Below are 23077 nucleotides of genomic sequence, written 5' to 3'. Positions count from 1 at the left end.
TTTCATGCCAGTCTCCATGTCTCACAGTTACAAGTAAAAGGCAGGCATTATCCCAAGGCTCATGCCTTCAATTCCTAAGGCCAAGACAAGATGAGCCATGTTGGCTAGAAGGAAAAGCCCCCCGAAGGCCTGGAAAGTCCTCACAGGGGCTTGTGGAGGACTTGGAGGGTGGATAGTAGGAATGGTCAGAGAATGGGGGAGCCTGTGGTGAAGGGCTCGGGTAAGCATGACTATCCTAGTGAGGAGTGAAAAAGTCTTCAGCAAGTCATTTCTTTTCAAGAGTGTCCTTGGCATCAAGAGGAGACAGGTGGGGACGATTGGGCCGGAGTCTAAGGCAACAGTTGACTTAGAGAGCTGTTAGAGTCCTGAGGAACAGGCTGGGGGCATTGCACATCTGTGGGATTTTGTATGGGCTGCCATGTGAGCAGCTCCAGCTCATCTGTCTCCCCTCTGGCCTGCCTGTGCTTGTCTGAAAGCTGTCCCTGTGTGTGCGCTCTCTTCTCCACACACACATACCTCAGCCCAGTACAGTTTGCACTGGACTTTGTCGCCGCACTTCCTGGGTGCCTGCTGCTCCTGGCCATTGACTTTCATACAGCTCTGCCCCACTAGTTGGCTTCCCCGATGCCACCTTTGTGGCCTCATTCAGCCTGTAGCAGTGAGGGCTGGAAGATCTGTAGGCAGATGATGAAGGTGATCCTAAGCACTGCTTGCCAGCTTATGGATGACTGTGTGGTGTGGGGCAGTCTTGTGGGAATTACTAGAAAGACAAACCCCTAAAAGGCCTGAAAAGTTCCCACAAGGGCTTGTGGAGGACTTAGGAGGTAGCAGGGATGACCAGAGAATAGTGGGGAAGGGGGAGAGAAGAAAATAGTTGGGGTGGGGTGGTCAAAGGTAGCCAGCCATTCCATGTCAGAGGATCCTATAAGGCTCAAGTTTGAAAGAGAAGTTGCCAGATTCTTATTTGAATGTATTAGTGGGTGACATTGTTGTCCAAATAGCATTAACAATACAAACTTAAAATCTGGATGTTAAATGGACCCTTTTGGTATGTGGGATCAATGACAAATTGATGGCTGTAGGAAGGGTGTGATGATATCTTGCTTGTACAAATAAAGCCTGTCTAGAGATCAGAGAGAAGGAGCAAGTCTTACCCACACCTTATACCTCCATAGAATCTCAGCAGACAAGAGAGCCAGTTCCTGTTTCTTCCTGTTTATATCCTCTCTCCACCCAGCCATCTCACTTCCTGTCTGTCTGTACAGACCTCGAGGCCTCTGTGGTTAGCTAGTGGCAAGCCCCATTCTTTGGTCTTCAGACAGGCTTTATTTGCACATGCAAGATATCACCGCAGAAGGGAAATTAGTAGTCACTACTGGGGAAAAAAACCAGGGGGTGCCTTATCAGGAAGCAAGTCAGGGACACAGGACTGAGGACAAGGGTCCCGAAGGATTGCTTCAGAAGGGCATGTAGCTTTCAGAGTCTCAGTGGGTTTTGTTTTGGCTTGTCCTCCCCCACCCCATTTTGGCTCGTGTGTGTGTGTGTGTGTGTGTGTGTGTGTGTGTGTGTGTGTGTGTGTGTGTATCTTGCGTTCAAGTCCATCATTGGTACCAACGTCAATTTTAGAAGGTGAGCATCCCTGTAAAGAACAGGCAGAGGGGTGGAGAGGGGCCAGAGCCACTGCAGAGGGTGGAGGATTATTTAGTAAAGGAGAGGGGCTCCCTCAGGAAGAAGCCCTTTCAGGAGCTAAGCATGCTGTAATTCCAGCACTTGGGAGGTAGAGTCAGGGGTATTGGGAGTTCAATGTCATCCTGGAGACCCTATCTCAGGGGAAAAAAAAAAAAAGGCAATAGGCTTCCAATGTGTTCCAAGATAGACATGCTTCAGGGAAGCAGTAAGCTGCTTTGGATTTATTTCACACTCAGAAGTCAGTCATGTCCAGTGCCTCTCAGGACTTGCAGACACAGTCTAAGGAATTTAAAACAAGAGACAGAAATAAATGCTCTAAGATCCTCAGAGGCTTGCCTCTTGTTTTAATTAAGACACCCTGTGGCTTGATCTCCACCCCCCTTTATTTTAAGGGCAGTTCTAGCCTTAAAAATACAGAGTTCATTCCTAATCCAAGTCTTTGTAAATGACAGTAAGCTCAAGGTGTCTTCATGTTTACTTCCTGCCCAATTGCTTTCAGAGAAGGAGATAGCCCCCTCCTATGAGGTATAGTGTAGAAAGCTTACAGAGTCCTTGGAAATCTGTCAGAAATCTACTGACATGGCTAGGTGAGAGTGTAGCTAGTGAACTCCTTAAATTGAAAGAATTAGAAATTGGCTTTTGTTATTCACAGATGCTGTGCACAGGTCAGGTGACAAACACTGGAGGTTTTTGTTTGACAGTGTCCCCACAAATTCCTTGCCTCTTGGACCACATTTGGGGACCTGTGGTACTGAAGGCCTGTATGTCACATTGTCCCTCTCCTTTCTCTCTTTGCTTATTGGTTCCATTCTTTGGTCCTTCACAGTTGCTCTGAGTGAGCAGCCCATGCTTCTGGAGGCATGCTCTTTACCCTCAGGAAATCTTCCTGACAGGCACATCCCCTGCCTCTGAAATCGCAGTCCATTGTTGTTTACCCATTTGTATTTAATGGTCAATTGGTCTCCCTACCTCCAAATCCAGCATAAAATCACAGGCAGTCTCATAATTACTGGGTTCTTGGAATCAAGAAGGTAGTCAGCTTCTACACCCAACATGAAGAATGTTGAGCATCTCCAGACTTGATTCCTGACCTCTGACCTGCTCCCAAAATGCCTCCAGAGGAAGTGAGGTATGCCCAGAGTTTTCTTTTCTTTCTCTCACTACCCCTGGATACTGATTCCTAAATGGCAGGATCACTCTGTAGCACCTTAGGAATTGTGATTTTTTTTTTTTTCCACATCAGGTTTTAGGCAAAATTTTAAAATTGAACCCAAGAGTAGTGGTTAGGGTTTCCTTTGTTCCAAGGTTCTGTCCCCATCCCACTTTTTCAGAATAGATTTTAAGCAGGACTCTAACTGAATTGAAGTACCCATGTTCCTTGGTAGACCCAATAGCTGCTCTAAACTCTGCCTGTGTGCATTAGTAACCTCCACTATTTCAAGTTTATTAGTTTGTAGCTTATATTAGCATTGACATTTAAATGACCTTGCTCAAAGGAGGGGTTCCCCCTTCCTCAAGTGACCTGTCACCTAAGCAACAGTATTTCTATGTGTGTATCACCTTATCTGCACATATGATGTATGCCAATGTCAGTGTCAAATTTATGACTATGACTATGGCATAGCTCTCCATTTATCAGGTCTCCTAAAAGTCTTAGAATAAAGTTTTTAATGTTTTCTTCCTAAGGCCTTGGTCAACTTTTGCCAGACTTAGTTTTAAATGCTTCCCCTTTCATATTGCTGTAAATATCCTCAGCAACGTTGTGAAAGTATCACTGGTTCTAATAACCTGCCTGTAGCCCCTGAAAGGTTGGCCCCCATAATCTCATAGGAAATGACACTATTAGGAGGTGTGCGGCTTTGTTGGAGTGGGTATGGCCTTGTTGGAGGAAGTGTGTAAGTCTGGGAGCAGGCATTGACGTTTCCTATGCTTAGAATATTGTGTAGTCTATCAGTTGACTTCCTGTTGTCTGCAAGATATAGGACTCTCAGCTACTAGTCCAGTACCATGTCTGCCTGTATAATGCCATGCTCCCTGCCATGATGTTGATGGACTGAACCTCTGAAACTGTAAGCTAGCCACTCTCAATTAAATGTTTTCCTTATAAGAGTTGCTGTGGTCATGGTGTCTCTTCAAGCAATAGAAACCCTAACTAAAACAACCTCTCCATTTGTTACTCCACTGAGAGTGCATTTTCTTCTCTTTCAGGTTCACATATCTCTTGTTTCTTTTTCTTACCTCATTCCATGTTTTTGAGTAGAAGCTGTATATGAATATGACATGCCTTGATTTTGATTGATATTTTTGTTTGCTTGTTTTTGTTCATCCTGGTTTTTAAAGAAATGTTTCTACTTTGAAGGAAGATGCTTATGTTAGGTTTGGTAGAGATCCAGGGAAAGTAAATTCCTTCGCATTTTTAGCTTACAGAGTTTTGTTTATTATTATTATCATTATCATTATTTAACATATTTAACATATTTATCATGTTCTACCATATTTTTTCCTCTTTATCTCTTGAGGAATTGAATAGTGAGTAAAAATGTAAAGAACTAGCAGTAAGACACCTTTCAATTCCAGCATCAAGCAGGTTTGGTCCTGCATTTGTATTGCTTTGTTTTGCTTTGCTTTGCTTTGTTTTGTTTTGTTTTTAACACAGAGCTAACTTCTTACTGGTATTTCCTGAAAGGAGGAGGTTTGGGTTTGTGAGAGAGATTGGCTAATGACTTTTATTTCTATGGTGTTGAATACAGGCCATTTTCTAAAATGAGCTGGTGTGTTGGTGTGTGTTCCTTTTTCTGCTCTGTGTGTGTGTTTGTCTGTGTGTGTGTATGTGTCTGGATATATGTGTGTGTGTCTATCTCTGTATCTGTGTTTAATAAAGCTAAAATCATGTGTTTCATAAGGTGTTGTCAAAGTTCATCTTTAAAGCCATGCTCGATTTACTTTGTCTGTGGGAAGGTTTTTAGAGAGTGGCTCATTAGTAGTCACTGGGTTCCTTGGACTGGGCTTTCTTCTCAGTAAGCTTTGCTAAGTTGTAATTTTCTAGAAATTTAACCCAAGTTCTTAAGTTTATTGGCATAGTTATTTATAGTATTCTTTTATCTTTCATTTTCAGCTTCATCTGTAATTATGTCCTTTTCCACATACTTAGTATTGTTCTTCTCCCTTTTTTTTCTTTCCTTTATTAATCTTGGCAGGTGTTTGTCTGTCTGTTAGTATTTTCAAAGAGCAAATGCTGAGCTGTCTCTGTTTGGTTTGAGTTCACTGATTACTTTTTGCTTTGTTATTCTTTCCTTTCTTCCTTGTTCCATCCACCTCCCTGGTTTCTTTTTCATTTTCTTCTTCTCTCTCTCTTTTTTTAAAAACAGGGTCTTATTACACAGACTTCATTAGCCTTTGAACTGACTATGTAGACCAGGATGTCCTTGAACTCATTGAGATCAGTCTGCCTCTGCTGGAATTAAAGGTGTGTGCCATCATGCTCCGCTTCCCTTATTTCTTAAGATGACATTTAGCTAATTGTTCAGACTTATGTAATTTACACATTTAGATTTGAATGCTATCTGCTTAAAACTTCACAATGTGGATCATGGTCAAGGTCTTTCTAAGATGCCGCAGATGTGATCATCTTTTTTGGTCTCTACTTTCTTTAGGCTCTATGAAGTTGAATAATCACCCTATTATTCATATTTAGAATAAAGCCTTTAATGCTGCCCAGTAAACAGAGTACATTCATGACATGAAAGGGAAGTAGGGCCATTCTACAATTTTCTCCTCTTGGACTATAACTATGTCTGACATTGAGGAGGGGAAAATCATGACTGAATGAGTGCTGGGAGTCAGTGCACAAAGCTCTATGCTTTAGGTGCATAGAAGATACCCTGTACTGCTGGAGAACTGTGAGGACCATTTTAGCCACGGCGGCTGACTGGGCCTCTCAGATTGAGGTTGCAGAAATTTAAGTTGAAGCCATTGGGCACATGAGTGGTTCTGGGATGAATAATTAAATACTAGAACAGGACTTTCTGATGGATGCGTGGCAAAACCATGGGTGTTTGGGTTGTGTAGCTAGCTCCTACAGTTATAGTCATCTTTAGTGTTTCTTATTGTTGAGTCATTGATGGCTGGTCTGACATTTTCAGAAAGAAGCACAAACATTTTTGTTTTAAAATAAAAAACAATGATAATCATAGAAAAATCCAAATTGAATGACCATAATGAGCAAACAAAGTGACTATGGTTATTGGCAAGCTATATTTTAATTGTTGAAATAGAGTGTCTACCATGTTCCTGTTTATCAGTGGCAAAACTGGAATGGTGTATTTCAAAGCTGATCCTTGAATTTGACATTTGCTAGCATGATGCTGCAAGCAGCATTGTTCATGGTGGGGTGCTGGCCCCTCTCCAGACACTGCACATTGGTTACTGTCTCCCCCATGCTTCCCTGCGGTTGCTTCTCTTTCCTGGGGAAAATCTCTTGCATTCACTGCTGTCTGTCTGCATTGTTTGGTAGGCTGCCTTGAACACTGTGATAAAGTCCAGGTGAGGACAAACCTTGGAGTCTCCCTGCTGTTTCTCTTTGCTTGATCTCCCATCTGTTTTCTCCTAAGGCTCAATCTCCATTCACTCAGTGCAGGGAAAACTGCTGGGAACCAGGGTAGCATCAGATCTGGGGAGTTTTAGAGAGAGCATCTGCAGGCTTTCTCATAATAGAAACTCTGAAGGATGAAGTTTACCCTGTCAATATTGTTTTGAAATTAATTTACACACGTATTCTGAAACTACATTCCGGGAAAAATCCTTTCTGAAACTGTAAGCTGCTTTAGTAAGGGTACAGCTAGAGCGACTGTTTTGTCTAAATGAAACACCCGTCAGAAGCCTGTACTAAATGTTACCTGAAAGTGGCAAAATGGGAACCTGCCTGCTGCCTACTGTGTAGACAAGTTTTCAGGGGGCAGTATAGTCCCTCTGTGGCGTTACTTGGTAGTTTGCAGCATGAGACAGTCACCTGGGAGCTGGCTGTGTGGTGTGATTCAGCTCCGAAGGGGCCAGCAGAAGGAGCTCTGGACATCTGTGGTATGACAAGGACAAGGCATAGCTCTTTCCTTATTGCACCTGGGTGCCCTTTGCTGAGCTCCCTCAGCTGGCATCATTTAGAAATGTGCTCTGACATGGTGCTGCAGCAGAGAGGACCTTAGAGTTACTAGAAGTTGCTAGAACACCTGGAGTCCATGCAAGTTTGGCAGAGGCCAGTATATAGGATGCATGTTAGCAGGGTGCCATCCTTGTGTACATACCTTTGTTTGTTTGTTTCTTTCTTTCTTTCTTTTGCTTACAAACTATTTTATTTGCTTCAACTTTTCTTTTAAGTGTTATAGAAAATATTTTTTAAGAGCGCAACCATTATGGATGCAACAAAAGATGTAGTGTAAATTAATTGAAAATGTACTATCATAGCCAAATACATGCTTTCTTATTTATATATAAATTTTAATTAAATTAGAAACAATTTTATTTTACATATCAATCCCAGTTCCCTCTCCCTCCAAGCCTCCCATGCCCCCTATCCTCTCCCCATCACCCATCCATTCCCCAGAGAGAGTGAGACCTTCTATGAGGAATCATCAAAGTCTTTCAAGCATTTGGGGCAGGGCCTAGGCCCTCCCCCACATGCCTTTGTTTCTTTAGGGAGTTTTATGTATTACAATATTTTCTTTTTTTGGTAGAAGTGTACATTTAATTGCTTTAATAATTTCTAAGTCAGTGCTTTGAATCGCTTGGCTTTTCAAAGTATCGACAGGACTGAAGGAAAGAAGCTCAAATGCCCCTGGGGAATAGGCATGGGCTACAGCAAGTCTTTGCTGTGGGGAATAGGCATCCCCTGCTGCAAGTCTTTGCGTCTGAAGCCAGGATGACAGGGAATCTCCAGCAGAGGGACTGGAGTGAATCTGCTCAGGAGCTGGACCTGCTCTGGCTGCCATTTCTTCTATATGGAGGGGGTAGCCAGACAGGATCCCCAAAAGTCAGTGGACCCCAGACCAAGGCCAGGGACAGGAACGGAGCTCTCTAGATTCTACCACTACCCAGCTGAAAGGGTGGATGAAAGGTTAGGTCACACATAGCTATGTAACCCACTTAAAATTTTTTTAAAATAAGGTTTTAAGAATTTTGATTTTGATCATATTCACATGTACCCTCCACTCTCAACTCCTCCAACTCTACCATCCACTGTCTAACCCACTTTATACACATAAGGCCCTTTAGGAGGGGTATACATTATACTGTTTATGGAACATTTAGAATGGAAATTTTTATTACACTTTTTAGATTTGGTGTGTGTGTGAGTGTGCGTGTGTTTGTCTGTGCAGGAGTCAGAGGACAACCTACAAGACTGAGTTCTCTCCTTCCACTGATGGTTATAGGGGTCAAGTTCAGGTTATCAGAATTGGTAGTAGGTGGGTGCTTTTATTTACATAGCCATCTTGCTGGCCCCTAGGATTTAACTTTTTACTATTTTTGTCTTTTCTTTTGGTTTTCCAACAAAAGTGAGATATATACTCTTTATCTCACTCAGATAAAATATGTGCCAAATAGATATTTATAGTTGTTGATCTGAAATGTTGGAATTACATGATTTGAAGATCAGGATTTTGTGGGTGGTTAGAAGTTAAAATGTTTTAAATACTGTAGACTTTTTAGTTTTCAAACAAACTTTGTGAGTTCTGGCCAAATGTACTTTAGTTAAACACATTCCTATTTCCACACGTTCATGAAGTGTGGTATTTTAGAAGATAAATCCCTTCACAATGCTCTCTCTCTCTCTCTCTCTCTCTCTCTCTCTCTCTCTCTCTCTCTCTCTCTCTCTCTCTCTCTCTCTCTGTCCAGGTCTAGAGTCTTCCAGAATAGTCTGGTGTGCTCATGGTACTTCTGGGAGTTCCTTTTTCTAGCCTGCTGGATTCATAGAATGAAATTTATTGTGTAGGAACTCCCAGTGTAGGAATCAGGAGAAACGTGTTTTTATGTGCCACCTTAAATTCTGGCCTCATTTGATTTTCCTACAGACATTTTCCCCATACTCTTACCTTGCCACCTGTTAATTATATGTTAATTGTATATTTGAATACATAATTATATCCACTATGTTTTGTATTACTACTACTAACACTTTTGGGGAGAACTTGTTGGGACATTAATTTTAAAAAAATAAAAACAAAATCTTGTATGGGAATGGCCTTGTCTTTGGGTAGCAGGATGCTTTGATTGTGGGGTTGAATTTTGAAATGTCAAGCTGCTACCTTCTCTATATGTTCACCTCCATGTGATATAGTTATCCGGATTATGGTTTATCTGATAATTTAAAGAAAAACATGTACAGTCCTTTTAAAAGACATAACAAGGTAAACATTCTTCAGAGGGTCTAACTGCAGTGGAGTTTTACAGTAGGAGAGAGATTCTGCTCATTTCACCTCCAAATACAGGGGGACATGGGCTTGTGTATGGCAGAGGGTCAGGTCAGTGACTGGTAGATATGATATTGGTAAGCAGGAAATGTTAGAAAATAATCAGACCTACAGAATATTTGGTGAAGATGGACCTTGATGGCCAGGCACCACTTGGTGCTGATGAGGGGTTCTTGAGGAACCAGTCTTAAGGCTGGGAACTCTCGCTGAGTTGTCTGCTTTGATTTGGAAATGGATTGTGTCCCAAATGTATGTTTTCTGGAAGTTTGGTCCCCAGTGTAGCAGTGTTGGGGTGATGGAACCTTCATGATTCTACTCTAGAAGAAATGACTACAGTTCCTGAGGGACCCTGATTAATTCCTTTGGCAGGTTGTTATAAGAGGGCAGGCCACTGTGCTGTCTCTCCATGTGATCTCCCATCCTCTCTCTCCATGTGACCTCCCATCCTGTCTCTCCATGTGATCTCCTCCCTGTCTCTCCATGTGATGTCCTCCCTGTCTCTCCATGTGATCTCCCATCCTCTCTCTCCATGTGATCTCCCATCCTCTCTCTCCATGTGATCTCCTCCCTGTCTCTCCATGTGATCTCCTCCCTGTCTCTCCATGTGATCTCCTCCCTGTCTCTCCATGTGATCTCCTCCCTGTCTCTCCATGTGATCTCCTCCCTGTCTCTCCATGTGATCTCCTCCCTGTCTCTCCATGTGATCTCCCATCCTCTCTCTCCATGTGACCTCCCATCCTGTCTCTCCATGTGATCTCCTCCCTGTCTCTCCATGTGATCTCCTCCCTGTCTCTCCATGTGATCTCCTCCCCTGTCTCTCCATGTGATCTCCTCCCTGTCTCTCCATGTGATCTCCCATCCTCTCTCTCCATGTGATCTCCCATCCTCTCTCTCCATGTGATCTCCCATCCTCTCTCTCCATGTGATCTCCTCCCTGTCTCTCCATGTGATCTCCTCCCTGTCTCTCCATGTGATCTCCTCCCTGTCTCTCCATGTGATCTCCTCCCTGTCTCTCCATGTGATCTCCCATCCTCTCTCTCCATGTGACCTCCCATCCTGTCTCTCCATGTGATCTCCCATCCTGTCTCTCCATGTGATCTCCCATCCTGTCTCTCCATGTGATCTCCTCCCTGTCTCTCCATGTGATCTCCTCCCTGTCTCTCCATGTGATCTCCTCCCTGTCTCTCCATGTGATCTCCTCCCTGTCTCTCCATGTGATCTCCTCCCTGTCTCTCCATGTGATCTCCTCCCTGTCTCTCCATGTGATCTCCTCCCTGTCTCTCCATGTGATCTCCTCCCTGTCTCTCCATGTGATCTCCTCCCTGTCTCTCCATGTGATCTCCCGTCCTCTCTCTCCATGTGATCTCCCATCCTGTCTCTCCATGTGATCTCCCATCCTGTCTCTCCATGTGATCTCCTCCCTGTCTCTCCATGTGATCTCCTCCCTGTCTCTCCATGTGATCTCCTCCCTGTCTCTCCATGTGATCTCCTCCCTGTCTCTCCATGTGATCTCCTCCCTGTCTCTCCATGTGATCTCCCATCCTGTCTCTCCATGTGACCTCCCATCCTGTCTCTCCATGTGATCTCCCATCCTGTCTCTCCATGTGATCTCCTCCCTGTCTCTCCATGTGATCTCTTCAGCACATGTCCCCACCATATTTCACTATCTCCCAGCAGGTTCTCACTATTAGGACCACCTATTTTTGTACTGCTAATTTCTAAAACTGATTCAAATAAATTTTCCTTCTTTATAAAACTGCCTCAGAGACCTTTTTGTAGCAATTGAAAACAGTAACACATTGATTAAGCAGGATTCTTCTAAAAGTTAACAATGCCTAAATAAACATGAAAACTCAAATTTAAACAGCTTGAATTGAGAAGAGAAAATCCTTATTGTCTTCCCCTAGCTAACCACAATAGTATCATATACTAGCAGTTTATTGGATGAGTGGATGAAAAGTTGACTGGTACCTTTAGCATACTCCGTTTTAAAATTTTTATCATTTTCTTTTTCTTTGAAATAGTCAAAGTGTTTGCTATCTAATGCAATTCATTTATTGCACAATGACTATTAATCAAACAAAGGTATAGAGTTTTACAAATTAACTTAAAGGGACGAAGTTTGCATGTGAGCATCATTGTGATTAGTGCAGTTGAATACTAAAGGGCAGATGCTTCATTCTACAGGAAATTGTGGTTAAACCCCATGCTTGATCCTTGAGCCCGAGGGGACTGAATGATAAAAACTCTGTTTAGTTTTCCAGTAGTATTTTTTAAAATAACAATCTGGAGAATTGAGATTTTTGTCTGTTTTCTTCTTGACCAGCAACTGTACCAGTCAGAGGAAGGGCACTTGTCCAGTGAACCATCTCTTGTCTAAAGCCATGGAATCTGTCATGTGGTACTGATACCCTGTCTTGTTATACACGCCAAGACTTTGCAGGAGCCTACATGCATGCCTTTAATAATTCGGACTACTAATCCTTTCTCAGGCTTTGCTGCCTTCCTGTCAGGAATGCCTTTTCTGTGAAACACTGACCTGTTGGGTGTGTTCCACACTCCAACCATGTAGAAAGCTCAGTAGGTTCCCTGTCAGCATGGCTGCAGGAAGAGACAGCTAACATTCCAGCTCCTCCTGTGCCACAAGACCTTGTAGTGCCTGAGCCTAAGGATGCAGACCACAGGTGACAGTGTTGACTGCTGCAGCAGGCAAGAGAGGCCAAATAACATTCTAGCTGAGAGAAAAGCCAGATGTGAAATTACTGTCAGTCTCTCTCTCTCTCCCTCTCTCTCTCTCTGCCTGTGTCTGTGTTTCACAAGCCATTGTTCATTGACCTCTACCAGTAGTCATAAAGCCATAGGGAGCAGCCGTAAATCACAGCACCTGCCTCTTCCTCAGCACCTGCTGTGCTAAAGCTGACATACTCAGTTTTTGAAGATCATTGCTTGTTTCTTGTGACAGTCTTACCTGTATGGTTTGCTTTATTATAGGTGTGCGTGCATACGTATACGTGTGTGTGTGTGTGTGTGTGTGTGTGTGTGTGTGTGTGTGAAGCTGTTGTAAAAGGGACAATTTCCCCTGGTTTCATCCTCAGCAAGTTCATTATTGGTATACAGAAAACCTGCAGACACCTGCACACACACCCACTCTGGTGCATGCTTGTGGCCCTCCCTTCCTACTTAGTGTGTACAATGTGACCTCCTTCTCTTCCTCTGGTCTCAGTGTGTGTAAGTACACATATATGTGTGGGTATTTGTGTGGAAGACAGAAATTGTACTTTGTGTGTGCATGTAGTGAGCTTCTTTATCTCTACTCATTTTAGTGCGAAGTCTGCTGGGTTAGGTATAGGAATAGCTATCTGTGCCAGCCTGTTTGTGCCTTCTATTTGCTAGGTAGATTGACTTCTGTCCTTTGGTTCTCAGTCTGCAGGTGTCTTTGCTTGTGAGGTATATTTCTTAAAGACAAAAACCACTTGGATCTTGCTCTTTTGTCCAGTCAGCCAGTCTGTCTCTATTGATACAAAGAGGCTGCTTACATTTCAGGCTAATGCTGAGATATTTTTACTAATCTATGATTTTGTTGTTTTTCTGTTTGAATTATTTGTTGCTCTCTTTTCTACTAGTTTGCTGATGACTGTGTTGGACTTGATGGGTTTTTTTTTTCCTACCTCTCCTCCTTTCATTTATCCCTCTCATGAGATTTTTTTTTTTTTTCATGTTCTTGTGGCTGAACCTTTTTCCTTCTTTATATAATATCCCTTTAAATATTCTGCAGTGCTGTCATGTGTTTAATATGAACTGCCTTAGGTTTTGCTTGTTTTGAAATGTTCTTCCTCTGTGTTTTCAAAGATAGCTTTTCTGGATGCTGCAGTTTGGGGTGGCAGCAGCTTACTCAGAGCTTGCATATGCCTTCCCTGCTTTCCTGGCTGCTGTCTTTGTAGGTGAGTCAGTCCTTTCCCATTACAGCCTGAAATGATGTTCTTTTCCAGTTTTGACACCTTGACTGTACTATGCTGTGGAGAAGTTCTTCCTTGTTCATGTCCAGGGTTCTAAAAGCCTCTTGGGGTTGAGCTTCCTGCTATAATGTCATTGAATGGACGCCCTATGCCTTTAGTGTTTATCTCGGCACCGTCTTCATCCTGTGCAGTCTTGGGTTTGGTCTCTTGGTCAGATCTGAAAATTCTTGAGTGTTCTGGTCATGCTTCCTGTTTGTCCTCCCACCCACACTTTTTGTTTCTTTGACCTTGTCCTCCATTCCTGATAGTCTTTCTACTGCTTAGCCCAGTCTATTGCCAATGCTTTCCACTATTATTTGATTTATTTCTTTTTTTATTTTTGAGGGTTTTAATTATTTGATGTTTTTCCTTTCAAAATCTGTTTCCTTGTTGAAGTTCTCCTGCTTTTCCATCCATATTGCTGATTTTATCATGCATTTGGCTGACTTTTCTCTCTATATTGCTGACTTGAATTGAATTCATCTGTTTGCTTGTATCCCTTTTCAGGTCACTGGTGAGTTTATTTTTTGAACATTTGATATCTTCAGCCAGCATCTAACCCACTGCAGTATCTTATCTTTACATTGAGTCCCTGAAGAGCGTGGTTCTTCTAAAACAGCCTTGCTTTTTGCCATGTTGCTTGTATTCCTGTGTTGTGCTTTTGTGCACCTGTTGGTTTGACTGTCTTCCAGTTTTATTTGGGGATCCTTTTACTGACCAGTCTACTCAAGAGGGCTGACTTCCCGGAACCACTCAGACAGACGAGAACAACTACAATACTGGTATCAGTGTGGGAATACTTTCAAGACCTCCTAAGCCTCAATCTCCCTCCTGCAGGGTGACATGAGTTTGTACACTCTACCGCAGAGGACAAATAGGTGGCTTCTAGGATGACCCACCAGTCCCTCGGGATGAGGGACTGTCAAATTCACTGGTATTCTCACATATGAGTGTCTTAGTTGCTTTTCCATCACTGTGATAAAACATCCTGACACCAACACTTGAAGAGTGAAAGAGATTATTTTGGTATGTAGTCCCAAACTCCATCATTGCAGGGAAGCAGGAAGCTGGTTGGTTGCATTGCATCTGCACCCAGAATGAGGATATAAAGCCTCAAAGCCTATCCACATCCATCTCTTCCTCTAGCAAGGCTCCACCTCCTAAGGGCTTTACAATAGTCCCATACAATGCCACCAGGTGGAAGCAAAATACTCAGATACATGAGGTCATGAGGGGCTTTCACATTCGAAACAATGTATCATTTGTCTTTCTATCACTGTCTTGGTGGATTCCCAAGTGCTTTCTTTCTTCATTAAGAATAGAATCAATTCTTCCTTACTCTGGTTCTCCTCTTTAACCAGGTCATAGGAAGGGCAGCTCCTACCCCAATTCTGGTTGGCTTTTCTTAGGGGGAAGTGCAAAGAGAAGAAAAGGCTCCATGTTTGTGTCTGAGTTGTCTTCAGTTCCTACTGTAGCTTTCACTTCACTGAATCATTAGGAGCGATTCTTGTATCTGTATGTTTCATCAGCTAAGCCTTTCAGAGTCCTGTGTGGCCAACTCTGTTATAGGATATGGACAGCAGGAGCTGTGAATGAGCCCACACTCATAGCTAAGCTACCCACTTCTGCCTCTGCTTTCTTAGATGGTGTGTTTCTCTGCAGAACAGATTTTTAGCTTTCTTCAGTAACTATCATAAAAATTATTCTAAAGACTTAGAAAAGTACTTACTTCAACTACATTATTCGATTTTTTTTTCAAGAGTAGAGTATCATAGGATTAGGGTCTAATTAGTCCCTAGAGAAAGTCTTCAGTAATACGGGGACTTCGTACTGTACCCAGCTCTCTAATCCTCCGAGTTCATCATCACGCTGGTTTCTCAGGGTAGCAGTCCAGCTTTAACCCTGGCTGGCACTGTGGTTTAGTGTTTATCTCAGCATTTTAATCTTTTGGGTTCGTTGTCAGTAATTATGTGTGCTTGAAAGTTGAGAGAGCACTTGAACACACTTGCTGAAAACAAAGGAGCAGAAGTATTCCCTTTGGGGTTTAAATAGATTTGAAAGATCGGTGCCAATACTGTCACTCCCTCTAATCCTGTTTTTTCATGTGCAAACCCTTATTTGACAGTTAGTCCTTCTTAAAATTAAATGGAATGTCTTCAGCCATGTTAACTTGTCAACTAAAACAGTCAGAAGATATTTTTAGACGAGATCTGCCATTCATTTTCCCCCCATTTGATGTTATTTTTAAATTCCCTGACCCTGAAGTGTACTTGTTTCAGTGGCTTATTAAGCAGTCTACTGATGTGTATATTGTTTTGTTTTATAAAGCCACTGCCAAAAGCTATGGTGTCTCGACTCTGCGAATCTAAGAAGGTTTGTGCGGCCGCAGAAATGCAGCTTCAGGTATGTGTGCATGCCTCATGCTAACGTTTTCTAGTTATTATCCCATATATACGCTCAACTTTCAGTTCTTGCCAGCGCTATACATTTATTACAATAATTATGCTTCTGAACACCTTTCATCTCAGTTCAAAGAACTTGGCCAGAACTGACTCATGAAATTCTCACACTGTCTGTATGAGGTGCATATGAAATATGAAATATGCTCATTTCCCATTTTCATCAAGGAAATCATCAAAGCCTCACAGGGCTGCAAAACCAAGTTAGGGCTCAGACTTGGTTACTCATTTTCTGTCTTTCAAAACAAATTGTGGTCGTCCGTGTGAAGTTTAAACAGTAATTACCATTAGATTTAGGATAATATTTACAGACAATTTCCTGGGTTAGCAGATGAAGACAGAAAAATTTTATGAGCCATCTGGATGCCAGGTCTGTTACCAGATGCTCGGGTATTTGCCGTTACTGAGATTGTTGTGGCCGTGTTGTGTCCTTGCACCGCCTTAGTTGTGTCAGCAGTTCCTGCACACTCATTTCATCTCAGCAGTGCCCTCTAGTGACCAGTTCACTCTGACCGATGGAAAGCACTCTTCAGTTACTTTTAATTTTTAAAAAACTCAGAAAAACCAAATCCAGTCCCTAGAAAGCAGTGAATGTGCTCTGTTTTTGTTGTATCTTGGTATGTTTTCCAGCTAGAGGTAATAGTGCTAGGTATGCTCAGGCCCTGGCTCCAGTCCCTTTTCTTCAGTGAGGATGATGATGGTTATATAGACACAACCGTGGACCTTCATTTGATTTACATTATTCAGTAGCAAAGAATTAAATACAATTAAAAATGATTTTTAAAAGGTATTACCTGGGGAAAGTCCTTTTATAACTTTGTTTTGATTTTTGAGACAGTTTCAGAAAATGGCCCAGGCTGGCCTTAAATGTGATCCTCCTGCCTCAGCCTTTCAGCGATGAGGTCAAATGCATATGCACCCGGCACTGAAGCCTTTTGGTTTGCTTTTACATGTCTGTTGGAGCTTTCTCTTTGAACATCTGTTTCAGTGATTTTATTTCAAACCAGGAACCACTAAGCCTGGGAGACGGGAGCTATTCCTGATAATGCAGGTGCTATATCCTGCTTCTGAACTGATGCTGTCAGACCAGCAGGTAGACAGGATGGGGGAGTGTTTTGTGTTCTGAGGTGGTATAGACAGTGCTTTAGGAAATGTGAATCTCCTTTTGCCCATGGAGTGTTTAACAAATGGGCTGAGTACTTTTGTGTGCTGCTAAGGATTTGGGTCCCAGGAATGCATCTGCTGGATGAACAGTGGAGCCTTTTCTGTTGCTGTGATAAACTCCATGATCAAAGACAACTTAAGGAAGAGAGTGTATTTTGGCTATAGTTGCAGTGAGGAGCAGGCGTGGCTGCAGGAAGCTGAGAGCTCACCTCTTGAACTGAAAGCACAAAGCAGAGAAAGTGAACTAGAAATGACATAGGGTCTTTAAATTCTCAAAGCCCTCTTCCAATGACATACTTCTTCCAACAAGGCCACCAAACTGGGGGCCAAGTATTTATAAAAGTGTACATTTGCATCATTTTTAACAGGCATAATCGAAGAAACAAAGGTGTTGAATTCTAGCTTGTTTGTAGAGTGAACAAAAAGTGTGCCTCTTCCGTTCAGGGCAGAATCAAGTTTCAGCTCATAATCATTTGCTCCATCGGGTCTGTTTTCTTGGCTGTTGTTACCTATTGTTACCCATGACAGAACTGAGAGAGCTGTATTTAGCTGTATGTTTAGATTACCAGCTAGGGGAACGTAATGTTTATATTCAGAAAATGTCTGTATTTTTCCAGGGAAGGCTTAACTTAGCCTTATAATTCACAAGCAGAATTCTATATGTAGGTGAAGCCAGCAGCCAGAGGTCGTTTGCATGTTGCCTTTTATCCAGACTAATCCTCACCTCTTTTAAGTCAGCAGCTGCACATTCTTTGCAGATTCCATTTCTAAACCAGAAAGATGCACCTCAGCTGTAACTGCATGTCAAATTTTCTCTTTAAATAAATCACTTAACTTTGTTACAAGGCAAATTCACACTATGTTAGTACTCAAGCACTTGGATCAGATGTCCCGGTGAAAGCTTCCTTCTCTTTCCTTGGTTTTCTACATAATGCTTAGTACTCAGCACTCCTCCAACTGCAGGTTTGGTGCTCAAATTTCCTTGATGCTTCTTTACTTTATTTCGTTTCCACAGCTGCTTTCCCCTGTGTGTGTGTGTGTGTGTGTGTGTGTGTGTGTGTGTGTGTGTGTGTGGGTGGGTGCAGGGGTTCCTCCTCTCCCGGCCCCCTCTATTGCAGCTGCTTCCTTTGTTTTTCTGCTGTGGCCCTTGCTCCAAACCCTACAGCAGCTGCGTCACTTCTAGTTTGTCACTTCTGTACCAACACACACACTAGAATGCTTTTGACATCATCTTCTACTCTCTTTTACCTCTAGATACAAAATTAGGATTCTGACCAGTTCACACTTCTCACTTATGATCTACCGGGGTCCAGGATGAAACCAAACAGGAGTTGTTAGATACGGGGAGCCACAACCAATAATGTTGGTTTTTGTTTTTTGTTGTTGTTTGTTTTTACATTTTTTTAACTGCATAATTCCAATTTTGTGACCACAAACTTAATGATGGATAAGGTTCAAAACTGAACACCAATGTGTATTATGGAAAGCTTCAGTGTACCCTTTAAGCTTCTGGCTGGTCATATATGTGGTGTGGAATATTTCTCAAATAGCACATGTTTATGTTTGTGAGTCTTTTCAGCTGTGGTTCATAATTGCCATTCTGGTGCACTTACAACATCTTTGACTGACCACATCTTAAATACAGGATGGACTACCAAAGCTAAACAGAGGTTTCTGTCTGCCTAGGTCTTTTATGCCGCCCTGGATCAAATCTACCATGGCCAACATCCCCTGAGAAAGTCAACCACAGACATCCTCATGGAAACACAAGAGCAGTTTTATGGCTTGCCCTATGTTCCTGACACTGTGAGTCTATATTTGAATCTGTCACACTGTAGAATGGCTCTGCTTATTTCTCTAGGTTGCCATCATTACCTAGAGGCTCTTGGGATCCATACATTTGTGTTGATTTTGTTTTACATGGCTCATTTCATGCTCCATGCATGGCTTTCTTCTCTCTGTGCTTGCCACATTGCTAGGAAAGTGGGTGTTATTCAATATTTTCTTTAGCTTTTTAAAAGTACGTATATATAATATATAAATTTGTATAATACTATGTCTTCATGCATAATATGAGCCTCTAATAGTGTTCATTGCAAAGAGAACTAATATTTATTGAATACCTTACATTGTGCCAAGGGTTGTACTATATTTAGCACTTTGTCAGGAGTTTAGTTGCTGTTTCGAAGTTCTAGGTGTTTGACTTTCCTGCTTTGGAGAAAGAACTCTTTCACTCTTTTTTTTACCCCCCTTGGTTTTTCGAGCAGGGATTCTCTGTGTAACAGTCCTAGCTGTTCTGGAACTACCTCTGTAGATCAGGCTGTCCTCGAACTCACAGATATCCTCCTGCCTTTGCCTCCTGAGTGCTGGGATTAAAGGTGTGTGCCACCAACACCCAGCTCAAATTTCACTCTTAAGCCAGCCTAATCTTTCATTAAACCAGTACTTCCTTCATGTACTCTCCTCTCGTCAGGACTGATATTGAAGTCATCCCCAGGATTAGATAGTGATGTGTTGGTATCGAAAGCATTTGACCTGTACACTAGTACTCCATGTCACAAATTTCTTATTGTCCGAGAAGCTGAAAGTTCTAAAGATACAGAATGTTTCACAAGAGTGAGAGAGCTGACCCTGCCCCTCACCGGCTGCAGCACTCGGAAGAGGGGGCCTTGCACCTTACCTGGGCAGCACAATAGAGCTGAACCTGTTGAAAGGGGTGCAGGTGATCTGGCCCAACCCCTTACATGCCATACAGTAGAACTGGTGAAGGAGAGATGCCCTCCCCGGTCCCCTGTCCCCTGTCCTTTGCTGCCTGTGGCAGGTGGGAAAGCTGGCCCTGAGATCATGAGAGCAGGAGAGCTGACTTCACCATCCCCCCCGATCTGCCATGTGCTGGCGGGGGGGCGGGGGGGGAGATGCCCCCCTACCCCTTGCTACCTGTGACAGGCAGGAGAACTAGCCTCATGAGAGTGGGAGAGCTGGTTCTGCCCCTCAGTGGCTGCAGTACTGGGGAGAGCAGTCTATACCCCTCACCTGGCCCTGGTGGTGTGGATGCAGGTGAGCTGGTCCTGAGGGATGAGAACAGTAGAGCTATTGCTGCCTGCTGCATTGGGTGAGCAAGCCAGGGCAGGGCTGGAGTGCTCGCCCTGGTGGTGACCATGAGGGAAAGACGGCAACTGACCAACCCAGCCACCACCCAGGCCCAGAACCAGCGCTTTGAAGTATTAGTCCACCCCAGCATCCACCTCGTGTATGGACTGCTAGAGTATGTGAAGGAGCCGGACCTGCAGATCAAAGCTGTGGGAGCTCCATGACACAGGGCAACAACAGGGCATCCAGAGAGGGGCCAGTATCAGTGGTATAGCAGAAGCCAGAGGCCTCGACCAGACAAATGACTTGTTGCAGTGAACACTTACAAGTAAAGATGTATGGACTTAAAAAAATACAGAATGCTGATCACACTGCCCGCTTCATTTATGCGAACATATGCATATGTGGTGTCTTAGTGTGTGTTAAGCATGAGCTCTACCATTGGGCTACACCCTGGCCTTAATTGTCCATTTTTGATCTGCTATCATTTGTTACTCTAATCTGTAATCTGTTGAGCTCTTATGTACATGTTGGAAACTCTTAGGGATGAAAACAATCTCTTAACTATGGAAGACATAATACTAAGAGTTTCCTAGGTTTTAATAACTGTTACCTGATTTGTAGACTTCGGGGTTTCTGTGTGTTTGTTTTTTATGTTTACCAGATAGTTCACTTAGCTTTTTTAAAAAATGATAATGCAAGTTGGGGCTGGAGAGATGGTTCAGCAGTTATGAGCACTTGATGTTCTTTCAGAGGACCCAGGTTCAATGTTCAGCCCCCACATGGTGGCTCACAGTCATCTGTAACTCCAGTTTCAGGGACTCTGACACCGTCTTCTGGTTTCCACACTCCACAAGCAGTAAGAGCACATAGTTCGTGCATGTGTTTGAGCATGTACACACACGCGTGCACACACACACATGCACAAAACACTAAGACACAAAGTAAAAGTAATAAATCTTTTTTCGAAATTAATGCAAGTTCAACTCCATGTAGATACAGCTTAACCAATAAGGAGTGTGTGTCATGAATAAACCTAGACTAGGAGAGGGCTGGACACTCTCCAAACCTACAGAACTTCAGGGTGGTTGAGCAACATGCCTGCCACCTTTCCTTACCTCATGTCTTAGTTATTTTTCTATTGCTGAGATAAAACAGTGTGACCTAGGCAACTTTTGAAAGTAAGATTTAATTGAGCTGACAGTTTCAGAGGGTTAGAGTCCACAATGGCAGAGTGAAGGAGCAGCTGAAGGTGCACATCCGATCCATAGCCACAAGGCAGAGAGAGAGAGAGAGAGGGAGGGAGGAAGGGAGGGAGGGAGGGAGGGAGAGGGAGTGCATACTGGAACAGCACAAGGATTTTTAAAACTTGAAAGTCCACCTCTAGTGACACAGTTCCTCAAAATGCCCACACCTCCCAATCCTTCCCAAACAATTACACCAACTGGTGATCAAGTATTCAAATATGTGCGCCTGGAGAAGCCATTCTTATTCAAACCACCATGTTCCACCCAATAGGCTTGTGGCCATGTCATAATGCAACATGCATTTAGTCCAGCTTTGAAAGCCCCCGGAGTCTTCTGGTCTCAACAGTCCCTTTTGAGACTCAAGGAAATCTCTTAATTACAATTAAGATCACAACCCCTGTAAAATGAAAACGCAAATTACATACTTCCAACATACAGTGTCATGGATTATACACCATACCAAAGGAAGGAAAAGCATAGTGAGGAAATACTGAAACCCTGTGGCTCCATGTCTCATGTTAAAGGATTTAGATGGCTCTGACCTTCCAGTTGTGCACACGTCTCTCTTAGGCTGGTCCCACTCCTGTGCAGCTCTTCTTGGCAGTTACCACACAGCTCTGACACTTCTAACCCTTGGAGGCTCCAGTGCAGTCTTTCACAGCTTCATGCAGGGACCTCTTAGGGTCTCCATGCAGAGTCCCCTGCCATATACCTGTCCTCACTGGCTCTCCTTAACTGTGGAGGAGGATTCCACAGCCCCTGTACTCATATATCCTTCATGACTCTAAACCCAGAACCACATGGCTGGCACTGGCAAGTTTGACTACCATCTTAGGGGTAAAACTTGGCACCCTTGATTCACATACCAGCTTTGATTCATTGTTGCTTTTAAGGAGCAGATAATTCCATAGGCCTTTTCACCAATTGGAACTTTAGCTGTGTGAAATCTTTCCCTGAGGGCACCACTCCCTTTATTCCATTTCTGATCAGGCCTCTCCTTTATCTCCTCATCTCTTTTAGCACAAGCCTTGGCTCCAACTTTAAGTCTACTACTGCTCTCTTAAACTGTGTGTTTTGTATATCTATTTGCCCCACTTGGTTATTTTCCTTGTAGGCCTACATAAAAGTAATTACTAACAGCCATGTAATAGATTCAATATTGGGCTTTTCAAAGATCTCCTCCACCAAAGAAATCAGTATTACTTTTCAGTTTAGCCTCAGGCAAATTATTCAGACAAGGGCAAAGAGCAGCCATATTTTGCCCAAACACTGTAAGAATGGTCTCTAGCCCCCATTGCAAACATTCTCTAAAGCATCTTGAGCTGGTCCTCCATAGTCCACACTGCTAATAGCCCAATTGTCTTCCAAGCTCCTGATAGGCTGGCCTGGTATGCTCTGCTTATACTGTTCAACTGCTTTCCTAGTCCTAAGTCCCAAACTTTTCTATAGCAAGGTCAGGCCCGTCATAGCAAAAGCTCACTCTCTGCCTTAGTTCCTTCTGTTGTCTTAGTTATTTTCACACTATGATTTCAAAACAAAACAAAAGCAAAAGCAAACAAACAAACAAACTGTGACCAAGGCAAGTAATAAGAGAAAATGTTTAATTGGGCTTATATTTTCAGAGGGTTAGAGTCCGTGATGGTGGGGTAAAGGAACAACCAAGAGCAGAAAGGGGAGCACACTAGGAATGGTGTGAGGCCTTTGAAAAATCAAAACTCACCCCCAATGACATACCTTCAACCAGACCACACCTCCCAACCTTTCTCAAATAGTTGACCACTGCTAATCAAATACTCAAATATATTAAACCTGTGAAGGCCATTCTCATTCAGATCACCATAGCTCATCTTTTTGTTTTAAACTAGATTCATTTTTTTTTTTTTTAAAGATGACATGAAAATGGTAGTGGTGGCACATGTCTTTAATCCCAGCACTCAGAGGCAGGTGGATCATTGTGAGTTCAAGGTCAGCAT

At 42.9% G+C, this 23077-nt stretch overlaps 1 protein-coding gene across 1 annotated transcript in view; it reads left to right on the top strand.

Annotated features, from left to right (window-relative positions):
- The window catches only part of Mipep (mitochondrial intermediate peptidase), a 121611-nt gene that overhangs the window by 42687 nt on the left and 55847 nt on the right, over nt 1-23077 (top strand). Inside the window, exons 15-16 of the mRNA XM_051195571.1 lie at nt 15473-15547; nt 18454-18573. Coding sequence (XP_051051528.1) covers nt 15473-15547; nt 18454-18573 — 195 coding nt within the window. The remainder of the gene's footprint in view (nt 1-15472; nt 15548-18453; nt 18574-23077) is intronic.

The sequence above is a fragment of the Phodopus roborovskii genome, unplaced genomic scaffold (genome assembly GCF_943737965.1).
Source record: "Phodopus roborovskii unplaced genomic scaffold, PHOROB, whole genome shotgun sequence".
Classification (NCBI taxonomy): domain Eukaryota; kingdom Metazoa; phylum Chordata; class Mammalia; order Rodentia; family Cricetidae; genus Phodopus; species Phodopus roborovskii.
Note: the sequence above shows the minus strand (reverse complement) of the source record. Positions and strands in the feature narration are given on the sequence as shown.